At 38.1% G+C, this 18166-nt stretch overlaps 1 protein-coding gene across 3 annotated transcripts in view; it reads right to left on the bottom strand.

Annotated features, from left to right (window-relative positions):
- The window catches only part of IntS3 (integrator complex subunit 3), a 330648-nt gene that overhangs the window by 215104 nt on the left and 97378 nt on the right, over positions 1-18166 (bottom strand). For 2 of the 3 annotated variants that reach the window (XM_067136962.2, XM_067136964.2), the window contains exons 3-4: positions 15732-15997; positions 8917-9188 (exon numbers count right to left, since the gene is read on the bottom strand). In XM_067136962.2, the coding sequence (XP_066993063.2) occupies positions 8917-9188; positions 15732-15997 (538 nt within the window). The remainder of the gene's footprint in view (positions 1-8916; positions 9189-15731; positions 15998-18166) is intronic. The other variant, XM_067136963.2, reaches the window with a different exon arrangement.

The following is an 18166-nucleotide window of genomic DNA, read 5'->3' as shown; positions in this document are numbered from 1 at the left end:
CTCCCTGCCATTTTATACCTTTCAGCAGATGATCCATGTAAACTACGAACAGCAAAGGTGAAAGATTACAGCCTTGTCTAGCCCCTGTAAGTACCCTGAACCAAGATCTCATTCTACCATCAATTCTCACTGAAGCCCAATTGTCAACATAAATGCCTTTGATTGATTTTAATAATCTACCTTTAATTCCATAGTGCCCCAGTATAGTGAACATCTTTTCCCTCGGTACCCAGTCATATGCTTTCTCTACATCTACGAAACATAAACTCAACTGCCAATTTTTCTCGTAGCATTTTTCAATTACCTAGCGCATACTGAAAATCTGATCCTGGCGGCCTCTCTCTGGTCTGAAACCACACTGGTTTTCATCCAACTTCCTCTCAACGACTGATCGCACCCTCCCTTCCAAGATGCCAGTGAATACTTTGCCTGGTATACTAATCAATGAGATACCTCTATAGTTGTTGCAATCCTTCCTGTTCCCTTGCTTATAGATAGGTGCAATTACTGTTTTTGTCCAATCTGAAGGTACCTTACCAACACTCCACACTAATTTTACTACTCTATGAAGCCAATTCATCCCTGCCTTCCTACTATACTTCACCATTTCAGGTCTAATTTCATCTATTCCTGCTGTCTTATGACAATGGAGTTTATTTACCATCCTTTCCACTTCCTCAAGCATAATTTCACTAACATTATTTTCCTCCTCCCCATGAGCTTTGCTGTTTGCAACACCACCAGGATGATTTCCTTTTACATTGAGAAGATGTTCAAAATATTCCCTCCACCTCTCCAGTGATTCCCTGGGATCTATTATGAGTTCACCTGAATTACTCAAAACACTGTTCATTTCCTTTTTCCCTCCCTTCCTAAGATTCTTTATTACTGTCCAGAAAGGTTTCCCTGCTGCTTGACCTAGCCTTTCCAGGTTATTACCAAAATCTTCCCAAAACTTCTTTTTGGATTCAACAACTATTTGTTTTGCTCCGTTTCTTTCATTTACGTACAAATCCCAGTCTGTCTCATCCCTTGTTTGGAGCCATTTCTGATAAGCCTTCTTTTTACGTTTACAGGCTGCTCTCACTTCATCATTCCACCAAGATGTTTGCCTTTTCCCACCTTTACACACAGTTGTTCCTAGGCATTCCCTTGCTGTTTCTACTACAGCATCCCTGTATGCCACCCATTCACTTTCTATATCCTGAACCTGCTTACTGTCTACTGTTCGAAACTTCTCACTAATCACATTCATGTACTTCTGTCTAATTTCCTCGTCCTGGAGATTTTCTACCCTTATTCGTTTGCAGACAGATTTCATTTTCTCTACCCTAGGCCTAGAGATACTTAGTTCACTACAGATCAGATAGTGGTCTGTATCAACGAAAAATCCACGAAAAACTCGTACATTCCTAACAGATTTCCTGAATTCAAAGTCTGTTAAGATATAGTCTATTATGGATCTGATACCCCTAGCCTCCCATGTGTAGCGGTGAATAGCCTTATGCTTGAAGAATGTATTCGTAACTGCTAAACCCATACTTGCACAGAAGTCCAGCAAACGCTTCCCATTCCCATTAGCTTCCATATCTTCCCCACATTTACCAATCATCCTTTTGTATCCTTCAGTTCTATTCCCAACTCTGAAGAACTAGCTGTCTACTATGATGAGAACCACATGAAACCCAATCCGGAGAAAACTCAGGTACGTGCATTCCATCTGCGCAACAAGGAAGCAAGAAAGGAGTTGAATGTGACCTGGAAAGGACACAAATTAAACCATTGTGATCAACCCAAATATCTAGGGGTAATGTTGGACCGTGCCCTAACTTATAAACAGCACTGTATACATACCAAACAGAAGGTATGCAGCAGGAATAATCTCATTCGCAAACTCACACACACAACATGGGGAGCACAGCCTAATGTCCTCCGTACATCTGCCCTTGCCCTGTGTTTCTCTGCTGCAGAGTACGCTGCTCCAGTCTGGAGGAATTCCGCTCATATAAATCAAGTGGATGTTGCCCTCCATGGGACAGGTCGCATTGTTACAAGCTGCTTACGACCAACTCCTGTTAATAAGATCTTTCCACTTACGGGAGTAGCACCTCCAGATGTTAGGAGACAAGTTGCAGCAGAGATTGAGAAGAAGAAGAAGAAGCAAGAAACAGATCCAAGACATCCAATGTTTGGACTTCACGCCCACCCATCAAGATTGAAATCGAGGAAGAGCTTCCTACAAACAACAACGTCAATCTCATCATCAGCCGAATCTCGGCAAAAGGAGCTCTGGAGAAAGAAGTCGCCTGTAGGATTATGGGACGTGAAAGAGAAGCCAGCTGCAGGACATCATCTTCAGTACGGATATTGGAAGACACTTAACAAATTAAGATCTGGAGTGACACGTTGTAAAACCAACCTGAAAAGGTGGGGGTATGGTGATCAAGATTTGTGTGAGTGTGGTGAAAAGCAAGATCATGGACACGTTTTCACCTGTAGAAATCTGCCTAAACCATGTAGTATGAAGGATTTGGTGGAAGCCAATGAATGTGCTATCTCGACAGTTGAATACTGGAGAGACAAAGTGTAAATAGAGTATTTGTATATATATTGTAGTGATGGATGATAGGAAAACTTAAAACGGTCCACCTTTTCAATACAAAAATGTTATAGTTTATTTATAACATGTATTTGCACTTGGAACTAGTTTCGACGCTGTTTTGCGTCATCATCAGCCAAAATGTGGGAAATAGGCCAGCATGTAGGCATTTATATTACACAAGGCGTTACATTAAACAATACACATCTTACAAGGAGATAAAAACAGGGACGAATGTAGAAACACATGCATCGTTGAGAAAGCAAACGTTATACATATTAAAAATAAGCTTAACCACACAACTTGCAGTGCGAAAATATTGCCTTGAATGATTCCTGAATACAAAACGCACGCGCACACATTTCTAAAGAGCCAGCAGGCAGGAAAAAGTAAGGTGAAACCTTAAGAGTTCTTCTGAGAAGAGTTCATCATTCTTTCTATGTTCCGACTAACTAATGAAGTCTCCCTTGAGTTCCTGATAAACATACACAACGGGAAATTAAACAATACACATCTTACAAGGAGATAAAAACAGGGAAAGTTATACATATTAAAAATAACCTTAACCACACATCTTGTAGTGCGAAAATATTCGTCTTGAATGATTCCTGAATACAAAACACACGCGCACACATTTCTGAAGAGCTAGCAGGCAGGGAAAAGTGAAGTGAAACCTTAAGAGTTCTTCTGAGAAGAGTTCATCTTTTTTCTATGTTCCGACTAACTAATGAAGTCTCCATCGAGTTCCTGATAAACATACACAACAGGAAATTCTCCTTCACTCTCAACAATAGCTATAAAGACCAACGGTAAATTTCATTTTAAATATTGTGCAGAGACGTGAAAGCATGATCTTGAACATGATATAACTCCTTCATTTAACCAAATTTTTTACACAAGGTTTACATTAAACAATACACATCTTACGAGGAGATAAAAACAGGGACGAATGTAGAAACAAATGCATCGTTGAGAAAGCAAAAGTTATACATATTAAAAATAAGCTTAACCACACAACTTGCAGTGCGAAAATATTGCCTTGAATGATTCCTGAATACAAAACGCACGCGCACACATTTCTAAAGAGCCAGCAGGCAGGAAAAAGTAAGGTGAAACCTTAAGAGTTCTTCTGAGAAGAGTTCATCATTCTTTCTATGTTCCGACTAACTAATGAAGTTTCCCTTGAGTTCCTGATAAACATACACAACAGGAAATTCTCCTTAACTCTCAACAATAGCTATAAAAGACCAACGGTAAATTGTATTTTAAATACTGTGCAGAGATGTGGAAGCATGATCTTGAACGTGATATAACTTCTTCATTTAACCACCTTTGAAAGTCTCTCTCTATATTACATAGCTTCATTAACACACCATTCTGTAGATGCACAAAATAATTTTGTAATCTTCACAGGTCCGGTATTCAGCTCGACAAGAATATAAAATAGGTATTAAGGAATACGTTGTTGAGAGTTTGGAGGTTGACTGTTTTTATCTCCTTGTAAGATGTGTATTGTTTAATGTAACGCCTTGTGTAATATAAATGCCTACATGCTGGCCTATTTCCCACATTTTGGCTGATGATGACGCAAAACAGCGTCGAAACTAGTTCCAAGTGCAAATACATGTTATAAATAAACTATAACATTTTTGTATTGAAAAGGTGGACCGTTTTAAGTTTTCCTATCATCCATTCTCAGTTCAATACAGACAAAAATGAAATTCTTAGGTTTAAATATTGTAGTGATTTCGGACACGGATAAATAAATAAATTCCCAACTCTCGCATTGAAATCGCCCATTAGCACTCTTCTATCCTTAACTCACAGCAGCTTGTGTTTAAACTTCCAGTGACTGTACAGACCAATTCTTGCGTAGAACATACGGCCACACATCACGCATCTGAGGGACGGGGGAGATCTTGCCTGGGTTTGGCGAATTTTGTGTTCTTGTCACTTAATATCTTCATGCCTGCGGTGTTCTTGTTCGAAGTGATGAACTGAGGCACAGACACTTTGCCGACAAAGTAAATGGTCCTTGGCAAGTGTTTCCCAGGTTTGTGGATTTATTTCTGCCATCTTTAAGGTTTGTTTCAGTTGGTCTTTGAAATATCTCAGGGGGGCACCCCGTGGTCTTGAACCGGAGCCAAGTTCACCATAGAGGATCTGGCACGGTAGTCTGGTGTCATTCATATGGCACACATGTCCTGCCCATCTGAGGCAATGGCCAACGACCAATGCTACTACACTCTTAGCACATGCTTTCTCGAGAACTTCAACATTAGAGATGCAGTTTTCCCACTTGATGTTCATGAGGGAGTCTAGTTTTTACTGGTGAAAGCGCTCCAGTATTTTTATGTCCATGTTTCACAGCCATAGAGAAGTGTAGAGATGACTACAGCATCGTACACCATTAATTTTGTGTAAATTGTAAGGTCTATATTCCTGAAGACTCTGTATGACAGTCGGCTAAAGGCCATGTGGGCAGCACGAAGCCTGTTTTCTACATCCTGTTCTGAAGTACAGCTCTTTGACAAGATACTCCCAAGGTAAGTGAAGTGGTCTACCTGTTCTGGTTTGGTATTTGAGATGGTAATGTTAAATTTTGGGATGTTAGTCCCTAGTGCAGGCTGCAAGTACCTTGGTTTTTTGGCATTGATGGTGAGGCCAAAAAGGTCATATGCATCCTTGAAACTGTTGACTGACTATTGCAGTTCCTCAGGTGTAAGAGCCGGTGATGCGGTATCATCAGCATACTACTGCTATCTTTAGCTACATACCTTCGACATGTGGTAGTGGGCAATTTTACAGCGACCATCAACATGCTTGCTACTTTACGCAGGCAATTTGTTATGTGCTATTTTCTTTGTTGATGGTCCCTATCCAATGAATCTGTTTTAGGATTCGAGTTAAAGCATGTTGAAGCAACCTGATATTTACAGTGCGAACAATAATGGAAAAACACCCGGAAAGGAACAAGGAAATCATCTTCGTTTTTGGATTTCAGAAGAGCTTATGATACAGTTAAGAGAAAACATGTATGAGAATGCCTATAGAAAAGGAATGTACAAAAATCATTAATTAACAAGATAAAAATGTTGTATCACGAGAGTCAAAGCAGTGTACAAGTGGGGAGTGGTGACAAACATTTTACACAAAAAAAAAAGTCAAGCAAGGAAGGGCACTGTCGCCATTATTGTTTATTATATTGATGGATTAAATCATAAAACGTGTAAAACAGAGTATCAGCAGTGATGAAGTGAATGCTTTGGTATTTGCAGATGATGTGGTGAATTGGGGAAAAGGAGAAAAGGAAGTACAAAAGAGACTGGACATTTGGAATGAAAATCTGCAGGAGTTTGGAATGGTAATTAGTAAAAAGAAACTGCAGTCATGCACTGTGGAAAACAGAAAAAAGAGAAGCCAAGTGAACACAGACTGAGAATGGTTAGAGAATGTAGAACAGTTGTTTTTTTTTTTTTGCTAGCTGTTTTACGTCGCACCGACACAGATAGGTCTTACGGCGACGATGGGACAGGAAAGGTCTAGGAGTAGGAAGGAAGCGGCTGTGGCCTTAATTAAGGTACAGCCCCAGCATTTGCCTGGTGTGAAAATGGGAAACCACGGAAAACTATTTTCAGGGCTGCCGACAGTGGGGTTCGAACCTACTATCTCCCGAATACTGGATACCGGCCGCACTTAAGCGACTGCAGTTATCGAGCTCGGTGTAGAACAGTTTACATATCTAGGTAGCATTATTAATGGAAGTAATGAAATCAACCCTGAAATTAATAACAGACTAAGTAAAGGAACAACATTTTATCATCAAGTCAGAGAGCTTTTATGGAATGACAAAGTACCCAAGAAAACAAAATTAACATTATATAAACAGTATTTCATACCAATTGTAACATACGGACTAGAAACGCTGGTAACTAATAAGAGACAAGATAGTAAGATCCAAGCAGTAGAAATGAAATTTTTAAGAACATCAGTTTAAAAGACAAAATATTAAAATCAGAGAAGAGCTAAATACAGAACTGTTAGTACAGAACATACAGAAAGCAAGACTGAGATGGTTCGAACATGTAAAGAGAATGGGAAAAGAACGGGTAGACGAAGGTAATTAGAAAGAGAAGTTAAGGGAATGAGACCAGTTGGAAGAATGAGAAGAAGGTGGGTGGATCAGATGTGGAAGGACATTAGAGAAGCTGGATTGGATGTGCTGGAAGTAATGGAGGAGGAAAAGTGGAGAGACAGAAAAGAGTAGAGGAGGCTTATTAACCACACACGGGTGACTGGAGTGGGACACTGATGATGATGATGATGATTATGATGATGATGATGATGACAGATCTAATAAAAGAAACACTAGTTGAAACAGTCAATACAGACAAAAATGGTCAAAATTATAGATTCACCAACTAGAATATGGTAAATTTTAGTATGTAATTCTCTTCCTCATTTTATTATTCTTGCCATCTAATTGTGAGCTTACACATTTACATACCTTATTCAAAGAAGTTATCACAAAATTTAATTCTGTATGCTTAGAATGTTTTGATATTGTGAAGGCATATGACAGCATTGCAAGAGAGAAGATATGTGAATGCCTGAGAAAAAAGAATGTGCCAGAGGGACTGGTGAGGAAAGTTCAGATGCTGTATGAGAGCTGTACCATTTGTGTGTGATTGGGTGATGGACATTCATCCTGGTTCCAGACCTAAAGTGGAGTCCAGCAAGGCAATGCACTATCCCCATTATTGTTTACCAGCATCATGGATTACACAATGAAGAACATTACAAAAACCTCTGGTGAACTAAATGCATTAACTTTTGCTGATGTTAGGATCTGGGGAGAAACTGAGGAACAAGTACAATCGAGATTCAATGAATGGAATGTTAAGTTCCAGGAGTTCAATCTCAAGATAAGCGAACCCAAAACAGTAGTAATGGCAATAAACAGAGAGGGACGACCAGCAAACATCGTGCTAGGAAACCATCCACTAGAAAGTGTGGAAAGCTTTACATACCTCGGCAGTGCAATATCTCAAGATACACTAGCCACAAAGGAGGTGACAAATAGAGTTCAGAAGAGCTCTCACTTTTACCAGCAAGAACGAACACTCCTCTGTGATCCCAAAGTACCAACAAAATCAAAGCTGGTGATGTTGAATCAGTACTTCATACCAATCTTAACCTATGGTATCGAAACCTGCACCCTCACTAAGAAAAACTCATCAAGGTTGCAGGCATCTGAGATTAAGTTCCTTAGGTCCACAATTTTTTAAAAAATCAGATTGGAACAGTTAAAGAATTATATGGTTAGGAAGGAAGCTGGGATTGGTACATCATTGTTAGATTGGGTCAGCATGTCCAGATTGAGGTGGTTTGGGCATGTAATGAGGATGGAGCCAACAAGGACAGCATATGTTAACTTGGAGAGACATTTGACAAGAAAACGGATGGTGGGAAGACCAAGAACTCACTGGATGGACATCATAAAGATAGACAGTGCAGATCGGGGAAGGTTACTGGAGGACGTCATTAACAACAGAACATATCTCAATAAGACAGAGGCTCACCAACAGTACCCGGCAAACTGTAAAATGATGATGATGATGATGTATAGAAGTTTCATTCATTCTGTTTGTCAGTTATATGTTTAAATCAGTATGGAATGGTTCTTCAACATGAATACTTTAGGACAGTTCTCCATGGAACATTATTGGTTCAGGTAAATTCATTGCTGAAATGTAATGTACATATCTAGGATTCGAAATTTAGTATTAAATCTGATAAAACAATTGAAAAGCAAAATAATTGGTAAGGAAATCAATAAATTTAAAAAGACAATCAAATTCCTAAATCCTTCCCCAGTACCTGATTGAGGATAGTACATCACACTGTCTAACCAGTTTGGAATATATCAAATGTGAACTTTCAACAACAGTGATCTATTTCCAAGCATTTAAATGCTACCAAGTTAATTCGTTATTCTAGAGGACAATTTAGCTATACTGGTACTGACAATAGAAAAGATTTAATGTCATTTTTAAACAATGTACACGAAAACAGACTACCAACATATAACATTATTAAAAACATAGCTCAAACTCATTTCTTGTTTACAAGTTCTGGTATATTACAAATTACCTAAAGAAAGTCTAAAGTACTTTCCAAATGAATATATTTGTGCTGTTATTGTACTTTGTGTCAAAGCATATTCAAAATTCTATATGAAAGATATAATTAATTATTTACAAATATGAACTTAAAATTTCAGATTTTTTATCGTGAAAGCGTATGACATAAAATACCTGTGAAAGTAGGGCACAAAGTCTTTGGATGATGAAGCAGATCCCTCCAGAGCAGATCAAATCCTGGAATCCGGGCCACATTCTGAAGAAGACGGACGAAATCCCGTCCAATGGCAAGGCAATCCGTAAAACGCTCCCTGATTAATGTTATGACAAAGTTTACTTCCTTTGTACGAAGTGCTACTAGTGCAGGTGAGCTGTGGTCTTCTATGAGACGCAGATAAGAATAAACCACCGTTGCAATAAGCAAGGGGAACTTGTCTAACCACGATCTGTAGAGAGGAAAACATTTTAAAAGAACAAAGTTAAAGGTGTTATTTTGTGTCAGACTATGGTATAGTAATTTTTTTGACAACTTTACACATCATTTACACGAAAGATTTAACGAAGTAGAGTAGCAGAAGAAGAAGTAGTGTTAATTAAACTTGTTCCCCAGAGGTGAAAATCAGTGCCTAGGACAAGGATTTGGGAAATGACAAAGCAAAAATCTTTCATTGGATACAAACCAAGGTAATCCGTAAAACACTCCCTGATTAATGTTATCACAAAGTTTACTTCCTTTGTACGAACAGACAATGGGAAATATTATCATTTAAATAGATAAGAACATTTAGAATATCCATTAAGCAGTATAAAATCCTAAACCTTCTTGATGATATCTGCACTGCAAACCTGTAAACTAAAGATTAAGAGGGAAAGAAAGAAGCAATGAAAACAAAAAATACTTTAAACAACAGAATCCATAAATAGGCAAGGCAATGAATAACAACGTTCTGAAATATAACAGCCGCATAAAGGTTAGAATGTCCAATCATTATCTAAATCAGCTAATTTGAAGTACACAGGATGGCCAGTAAGACAATAATAAAAAAAACTATCACCTAACATTCAGCTCAACTAAGAAAAATGTAGATAGACTATAAACTGCTTTTCAGCTAGGAAAACAATCCAACAATATTGAACATTCAAATAACATTGCTACAACATAAACACCTGAATCCTTACCATGATGTTAAAATCTATGAAAAAGGTTCACTTGAGCACTCTACGTCATTGTTAAACATGTTTTCTCCTACTAAGATATCTCAGTAAAACAAGATATGTCAAACAGTGAATATTACATAAATTAATTACTGACCTGCAAATGTCATGACATTATTTGAAAAATATAGTATTACAAACTGTGAATTGATATCTCCAGAGAGAATGCTGACACTAGATATAATTTGTTAAGAAGGAAGCCATACTTTCCAGTGTCGACTTAGTAAAATGTAACACAAAATCTTTCCAGTCTGTCAAATACACAAAAATTTCAAATAAATTATAACACTAAACATACCTGTAAAAATACACACTATTATATAAAAAATAACATGTTTTGTTCTACATGAACATCCTCAAATTCTATCAAATCACTTAAATCATGCGTATATACAGTACAGCGTGATCCAACCGCCCCTTCCAATGTAGTTTTATGCAACCCACAATATTCATTCCATCCTGAAAACATCTGCCCTGCCAGTATGCTCAGACAACACAACCAGATATCTTGGTATTTACCGCCTCACCATAATAGGACGCTATAATGTTATACTCGTATTAAACACTGGAAGGCATGGGGTGCCTTCTAGATCATATGAACCTGACACACCCGCAAAACACTAAATTGATATTGTGACAGTAGTAAACCTATTACATGCTATAAGCTGCCCAGTGCACCATACGGAACTGTAGTGTAGTTGGTAAAGGCGAGACGGAGTAGACTTGCATGCCAGGTGGGAGGTTCGAGTCCAGGGTGCAGATTACAAATAATTTGAAATATTTGTTTAATACGTACTGCACATAATGTAAGTTCAGTAACCACTTTCATGTAAATTGTGTGTGAATGAATGTGTTTGTGGCTCTAAGAAGGGCTGATTAGTTAGCAGGCCAGACACATACATACCAGAAATAATAGGAACACAACTGCCCTGACAATGCTTTATCGCAGCAAATGCTTGATGTGATGACCGTTTTGGTTTATGCACATTCGGGCACAGTGTCCAATAGATCATCTTGAGAGCTGAAGCATTCCAAGTGTAGTTGCTCGGCTGGCGTCCGTGATGAGTTGCCGGAGCTGGTCGGGTTTTCCGGTGCTCGAGTGTAAATGACGTTCTTCAAATGTCCCCACAAGAAGTATAATGTCGTTAAATCCGGTGATTTGGCGGGCCAAGAAACAGGGCCTCTTCATCCTATCCATTTCCCTAGCAGTTCCTCGTTCAGATGGTTACAAACAGGCAAAGTCAAATGTGGTGGAGCTCCATCCTGTTGCAACCACATCGTCAAACGATCATGCAAGGACACATCCTCCAGCAGCAGAGGCAGTTCCTGACGCAGAAAGTGCAGGTAGCGTCGGCCCGTCCAATGGCCCTCAAAGAAATAAAGTCCAATCAGGCGATCCCCCAAGATTCCACACCAAACATTCACTTCCCATTGTACTTGATGGGCCGCCTGTCGCACCCAGTGAGGATTGTCTATACTCCAATAGTGCACGTTGTGGCGAATGACGTTCCCAATATTGTGGAAGTGCGATTCGTCCGACAACAAGATATGCGATTTGAATGCTGCATCATTATCCAGCTTGCCTTATAGCCACCAACAGAACTCCATTTGAGCTTCGAAATCCTGCCCATGGAGCTCTTTGTGTAGCTCAAGATGGTATGAATAAAATTTATGTTCGTGCAGTATTCGCCAGACGGACGGCTGGCTGATGTTCACATGTCATGCATTCAACCTTGTATCGATGTGTGGATTATTACGAGCTGCCTCCAGAACGGTCTCTTCTATTTCACCCAATGTAACGGGCCTATCGCGGACTGGTGGCTGCTTGCTCACGCCTGTTGTCCTTAGGCATCTTTCAACACGGCGGAATGTCATAGCAGCCGGGTTTCGCCTGTCTGGATGCCGTTCCTGGTACAGATGTAGTGCCTCGCACATGTTTTGTCTTGCTTCCCCATAAATGAGAAGCAAGTCAACATATTCCTCTGTGGAAAACATGCCGAATAAAAGCAGAGATTACAGTAATTCAGGCCCTAACCACCGGAGTATGCGCAGGGCACAGTATGAATAACAGTGTCATTCTACTGTTTGAATATGGCAAATGTGGGCCTGTGTTTACGTATTCAAACATCATACCGATGCAAAAATATTTGAACGATGCAGGATTCAAACCACTGCTGACACATTCCGTCGTTTGCTAGGCGAATGTCTAACCACATCTGCTATGCTACACTGCTGGAAACATGCTGGTAGTACGACGAGAGCAGAGTACATACGCCATCCAGTTTGGTGTTTAAGACATTAATTACTGCACTGTTACCTACTTTTATGCATTGATTCCCCTCTTCATTACACCCGGTCAAGAGGCATGACACATTAACACAGTTACATGGTAAAAGGACGTTGCAACATGATTTCAAAGAGTCATGCCATGCAAATGAATGATATAACATTTCACTAGGGTTCAGAATCATGTCCAAAATGTGCTCACTGAACATTAGTACCATACAGTACACCTGCAGGGGAATAGCACCCCTGTAACCATGTGCACGTTAGTTGGGCTGCAGCAAACGATATTGGAGGGGGCTGGTGAATCACACTGTATGAACAGTATTGTTTACGTTGTGTAAACTTGTCAATGATAGAGAGTTAGGTGATAATATGAACAAGTATTAACAAATAATGATGTGATTAGTATTCAACACTACCGTATTAATATAATGAAAACGTTCTGTACTTATCTAGATTGCCGAAGTTTAGTTCGTAGAAATAGTGTTTGGAGACTCCTGTTGTTAATTTCATTATCTACACTTTGCTACTAACACTATTTAATATTTCAGTCAGAAATTTGTCTATTTGCAAAATTCCCCCCTCCCCACAGTTTGTTCAACTATTGTCTGTCTATTGCTTGCCTTGACCATTGCCTACCTCTGCCACTACCACAAACATGTCTCCTCACAACCAGAGTTGTGGTCTTCCTTGGCCTCATTTGACAAAGTGGGGGAGGGGGTAGGAGGTGGTCCTAAACTGTGGCTGCATGTGACCATCCTAATTATTGCAGTCTTGTTACATCTCCCACCCATTTCCACTTCATCACCATAGCTCGTTGCACTACATCAGAATTATCTGCCAGTTTGTGGAATATTTCATTTGGTACTGTCTCTGACAGTGATGCCCAATATTTTTCTCTGCGTCTAACTGTGGCAGATCTTGATGCATGATCACTGTTTGTTTCTCTGTGAATTCCTGAGTTTGGCAACCATAGAGGAGAACTGGAAATATGCATGTGTCTAGGGCTTCAAATATAAGTCGAAGGTTGATTGTTTTGTCCATCAGGATAAATATGAGGCCCGTCAACATCTTACAAGCAGATGTTATTCTGTTAATCTCCTTTTCCGTGTTCTGTTTGAAGGCGACCAGTTCTTTCAAGTATAAATATTCCGAGATACTGTATTTCTGTGATGTCTACTTGCATCGAGATCTCCTCTTCATTGGTCATAAGTTTGGTTTTTGTGTTGTTTATTATGAAGCCTATGAACTCTGGAAATTAAGATAATTCACAAATTGCAGATTAGAAAATTTTCTGCCATTAATGTCACCACTGCATCACTTTTCCCATTTCATGTTTTGAAAAATGTCCTCCAGTACCCATATGAGAAGTTTTTGGGAAAATGGCATCACCCTGCTTGATATTTCTTTCTAGGAGGAAGAGTTTATCTTCTTCCTCTGTTGCACGACTACAGTTGTATATCTGAGATAGAATTTGGATATACTAGTTTCCGATACCTCGTTTCACCAATGCTTCTAACAATTTCAGTGACCTAGTTGGATTGTGCATAGAAGTGATAAGGGAAATAGATGATCCATACCAATTTGGACAGTAGTACACTTGTCTAAAATACTATAATTTGATTTAAATTAATGTCCATCTTATGTAAATAGGCAGGTAACTGAACCAGCTATTTAACTGAAAACTTTACACTTATTATTTACTTCCTAAACTAGCTGAAATTGTGATTTAATATTTTGCTTTCTATTCTGCAAAATGCAGCTATAGATTTTGAGTTGTTATAGTTATTAAGAAAGACCACAAATACTGATACCTAGAGATTCAGAAATGAAATAATCTATATATTTAAAACACAAGACATTTTCTTTTGCAATCCGTCAACAATTTCCCACATGGACAGATTTTTATGAAATGTGATTTCGATTAATGTACTTACATGTATAGGTGTCAACACTATTGTTTTCTTTATTTCAACTATTATTAGTATTTTATTTTACAAAATTAAAATGAGCATATTGCTATTCACACATATATGACAAGTATACTTTCTGTCTACAATCCATCGACGACTTCTAACAGGCCAATTTTCAAGTTGTCTGCATTCAATTAAACATCTCCACATTCCTAACCACTGCATTTTTTTCACTGACAGTTACCACTTTAATATAAATTTTTCATTATTCGAACAAAGCTTCCTCTCGCCTTCAGAAAGCAGTTTCTATCAGTTCCAATAACTGACAAGAGATGGCAATACCGTAGTTCATTCTGTGACTGTCAACAGATGGCACTACCACAATTACATTCTAACAAGGTCTATATCGCCAAGCTAGACTAATATATAGAGGTAGAAGTGCTGCCTGGCTGAAGCTAATTGGACTAACGTCTGCCATGTTTTCAGTGGTCATATAAGCAAGGAGGCAGAAAGCATAGCCCTTGAATGACAAAAAAAAAATGTTGAAAATATGCATTATAAAACCCATGGTGCACAATTAAAGACCATTAGCCAAAATCTTAGAGCATTAATTATCATAGAGTGCAAAAAGCACCACTTCATCCATGTTACAGCATGAGGCCACATTTTTTTCTAAATTTTGCTTTTAAATGAATGGTTTAAAAACATCTAACTGTTGAATTAATAAACAAAGGTGAAGCCACAGTTGCATGCTAGTCTATATATATAAAAGAGGATGTTGGTATATTTGAGATTAATAGACTCAAAAATTACTGGACAGATTTCGCTAAAAATTTCACAGCTTGTTCTTATTACTTATGAAAGGGATTATGAAGTGGTTTGAACGAAATACGATGGGTAGTTTTTTTTTTTTTTATGATGAGAAATTTTAAATAATTTTATTTAATTGCAATGAGGAACAGATTGTCGCTAGGCAACAGCAGTTTACGCTATATCATGATAGTCCGATAATAAACGCTGTATATAGGAGGGTGGGAACCTGCCGCCATGTTTTATAAAGTACCTTTCTTGGTAGGAGGCTCATTCTTATGCCTGTTATTTGGAAATAGCAATCCAACATGCCTTGATCGAGATGTACTTTCATGTCATAGGACTAACTTTGATAGGTCTGCCCAGTGTGAAGAATGCGGCTGTCTGTTAGATGTGTAAAATATTTAAGAAACTGTGAAAGTATAGAATATCAACAGTGCAATGACACGAGCTAACACCCACTCCTACCAAACAGCAACTGAGGTTCCCAATGAGCAAAGGCGAGTCTATGTAATCTATCTATAGGTCTGTACCGTATATATAAATGTCGTATTGGTGTATGTATTACATCTCTTCCTAAACCACTGGAGCAATTTCAACCAAACTTGGTACACTTATTACTTAGTATCAGGGGACAAACCTCGTCCTTTATAAAATTCAATACATTCTCTGTACAAAGGGTTATATTATATAATCATTAACACCAATTTTCAAACATTAGATGATAGCTACCACAATAATTTTTACAAGAACAATAATACTAACCTATTGTCTTGAAATATATCCAGTAATGCATCAATCAAGGCAATGTTCCTGGGAGAAATATCACCTCCAGCAGCATGTCTCATGAGAATCCAACACAAGTTATCAACATTGCTGACAGCATTACGTATCATTTCCCGTACCAACCATAACACTTGGGTCCTTACAGAGTCTTTAAGGCGAATATAACGTTCAATTACCAGCTGAGATAAGTTCATGAGTACCAGATTGAGGCCATCCCTTGTTATTAAGGTTAGATCACGGTAGCTCTGTAAAAGAAACACATATCCCAGGATAAACAATCTAATTTATACTGTAGGTTACACACATAAATTTTCATTTTGAACTGTCAAGTCTTTCAGCATTGTCTGAATGAATTGAGCATAAAAAAATAATCCCTTACCAATAACTATTACCGAGACTTAATCTGCCTGTACTTATTTTAGTTATTAAAATCCAAATTTTAACATTCTCTTCTGCCATCCTGTTTTCTGTTTCTGTCTGATGTAATATTTTCAGTTGATTTTTTGCTATAATAACATCATTTAAAAATGTCATTTCTTGACAGTGCATGCGCTGGATGCCCAGCATTAATAAATATGTAGAATAATGACCTAATTAAAAATGGGCAGAAAAGATATGGATATCAGAGACACAATAAATTTAAATTCCATTATGTTATTTCATCTATTTTAGAATTGAAATAGAGTGGATTCTGGTTAATTCAACAATGGATAATTTGAATAAAACTTTATTTCCCTTGAAATTTCTATTCTAATCAACACCCCCCCCCCCAAAAAAAATTCAAATTTTTAAAGCTTAAATTTTGATAATTTGAAATTAGCACTTTATTGCAAGTTAATTTCATAATGGTTCCAAGAATTGAGCCTTCTAATGATTCCCAAGAATTCTCTATTTTTATTGTTGCTTCCTAGTTATGGTCAAGTAGTCTCTACTGTTAACAGACTTAACCTTTATCTCTGTGATTGTCAACGAGTGTAGGAACGGCATGATCTTGACCATTGCTTGTCTACAAGTATTCACACTTGGCACCGGAAATCTTCCCCTTCCCCCATATCAAGATCGTCAACCTTGGAATGTGAACCTTTCATCTCTCAGTGTATTTGAAATGTCAAAGCATGGTGCATACAGTAGTATAACACTTGCAAAACAAGTTGAAGTGCTAAAAGAAGAGGAAAGAGGGGTAAAGAAGAGGATTGAAATTGCCAGAGAGATCTTTCCTAACATGTTGTCAACATACATAAGACAAAATGATGGAAAGCTGGGTTTCACAAAAACGATGGAAAGAGGAAACGTATGAGAAGCGGTGAATTTCCTGATATTGACGAGTGTGTTTTAAAGTGGTTCAAACAGTCCCGGGATCATAACGTTCCATTTAGTGGCCCATTAGTGCGCGGTAAGGCAGAAGAAATTGCCAAAAATTTTGGCATTCTTCATTTTAATTGGGTTTAAAGAAAGAAATGGCATTTGTTTTAAAAATGTGTATGGTGAAAGTGCTTCAGTTAATAAAGAAATGGCAAATGAGTGGTTAAATGGATTGTTTGAACTCTAAATAAAGGTATAAAATTTCCACCTAGTCAATACTACACATTATAAACTTACAGATTATTTAACATTATATTTCTAAAATTTACAAGTTTTGGCTCAATTGAGCCATTATTAGCACTGGAAAGGCATAAAATTGAGTGAAACTTATTGAAAATATAACGATATGTTTTTGGTATACATAAAATATGTTTATTAGGTTTCTTGTGAGATAACTTAATATAAAACATGTATTATAGATAGTACAGGTAAAATATGGTGAAATGACATTTAAATCTTGTAAAAATTGTTAGCTTCATCCACTAAAATCCTTTTGTTTTCAAAAATGTGATCTTGATGGAATACTGATGTTATCTTGTATGTAGTTAATAGTCAATACTGAATGGTTAGCGTACTGGCCTTTGGTCACAGGGGTCCCCGGTTCGATTCCCGGCAGGGTTGGGAATTTTAACCTGAATTGGTTAATTTTGCTGCCACGGGGGCTGGGTGTATGTGTCGTCTTCAACATCATTTCATCCTTATCATGACGTGCAGGTTGCCTACGGGAGTCAAATCAAAAGACCTGCATCTGGCGAGCCGAACTTGTCCTCGGACACTCCCAGCACTAAAAGCCATACGCCATTTCATTTTTCACTCCTACTGTATCTGTCCCAATTCTCCTCCCAACATGCTCTGCCAGTCTTATGTGTACCACTCTAGTTCAGTCTGTTGTTTTCAAACATATTTTTTATTCTCAGGTTTATTTACACAAAAATTATGAGGATCTATTGCAAGACATCATATATCACTATGAAGAATAAATTCTAGACATCATTTCAACTCTGTATTGGTGGTTCCTTGAATCAAAATGTGCACAAGCAGGAGTCCCTTCA

Source organism: Anabrus simplex, chromosome 1, assembly GCF_040414725.1.
Source record: "Anabrus simplex isolate iqAnaSimp1 chromosome 1, ASM4041472v1, whole genome shotgun sequence".
In the NCBI taxonomy this organism is placed as follows: Eukaryota; Metazoa; Arthropoda; class Insecta; order Orthoptera; family Tettigoniidae; genus Anabrus; species Anabrus simplex.
This window is presented reverse-complemented; position numbering and strand designations above follow the sequence as displayed.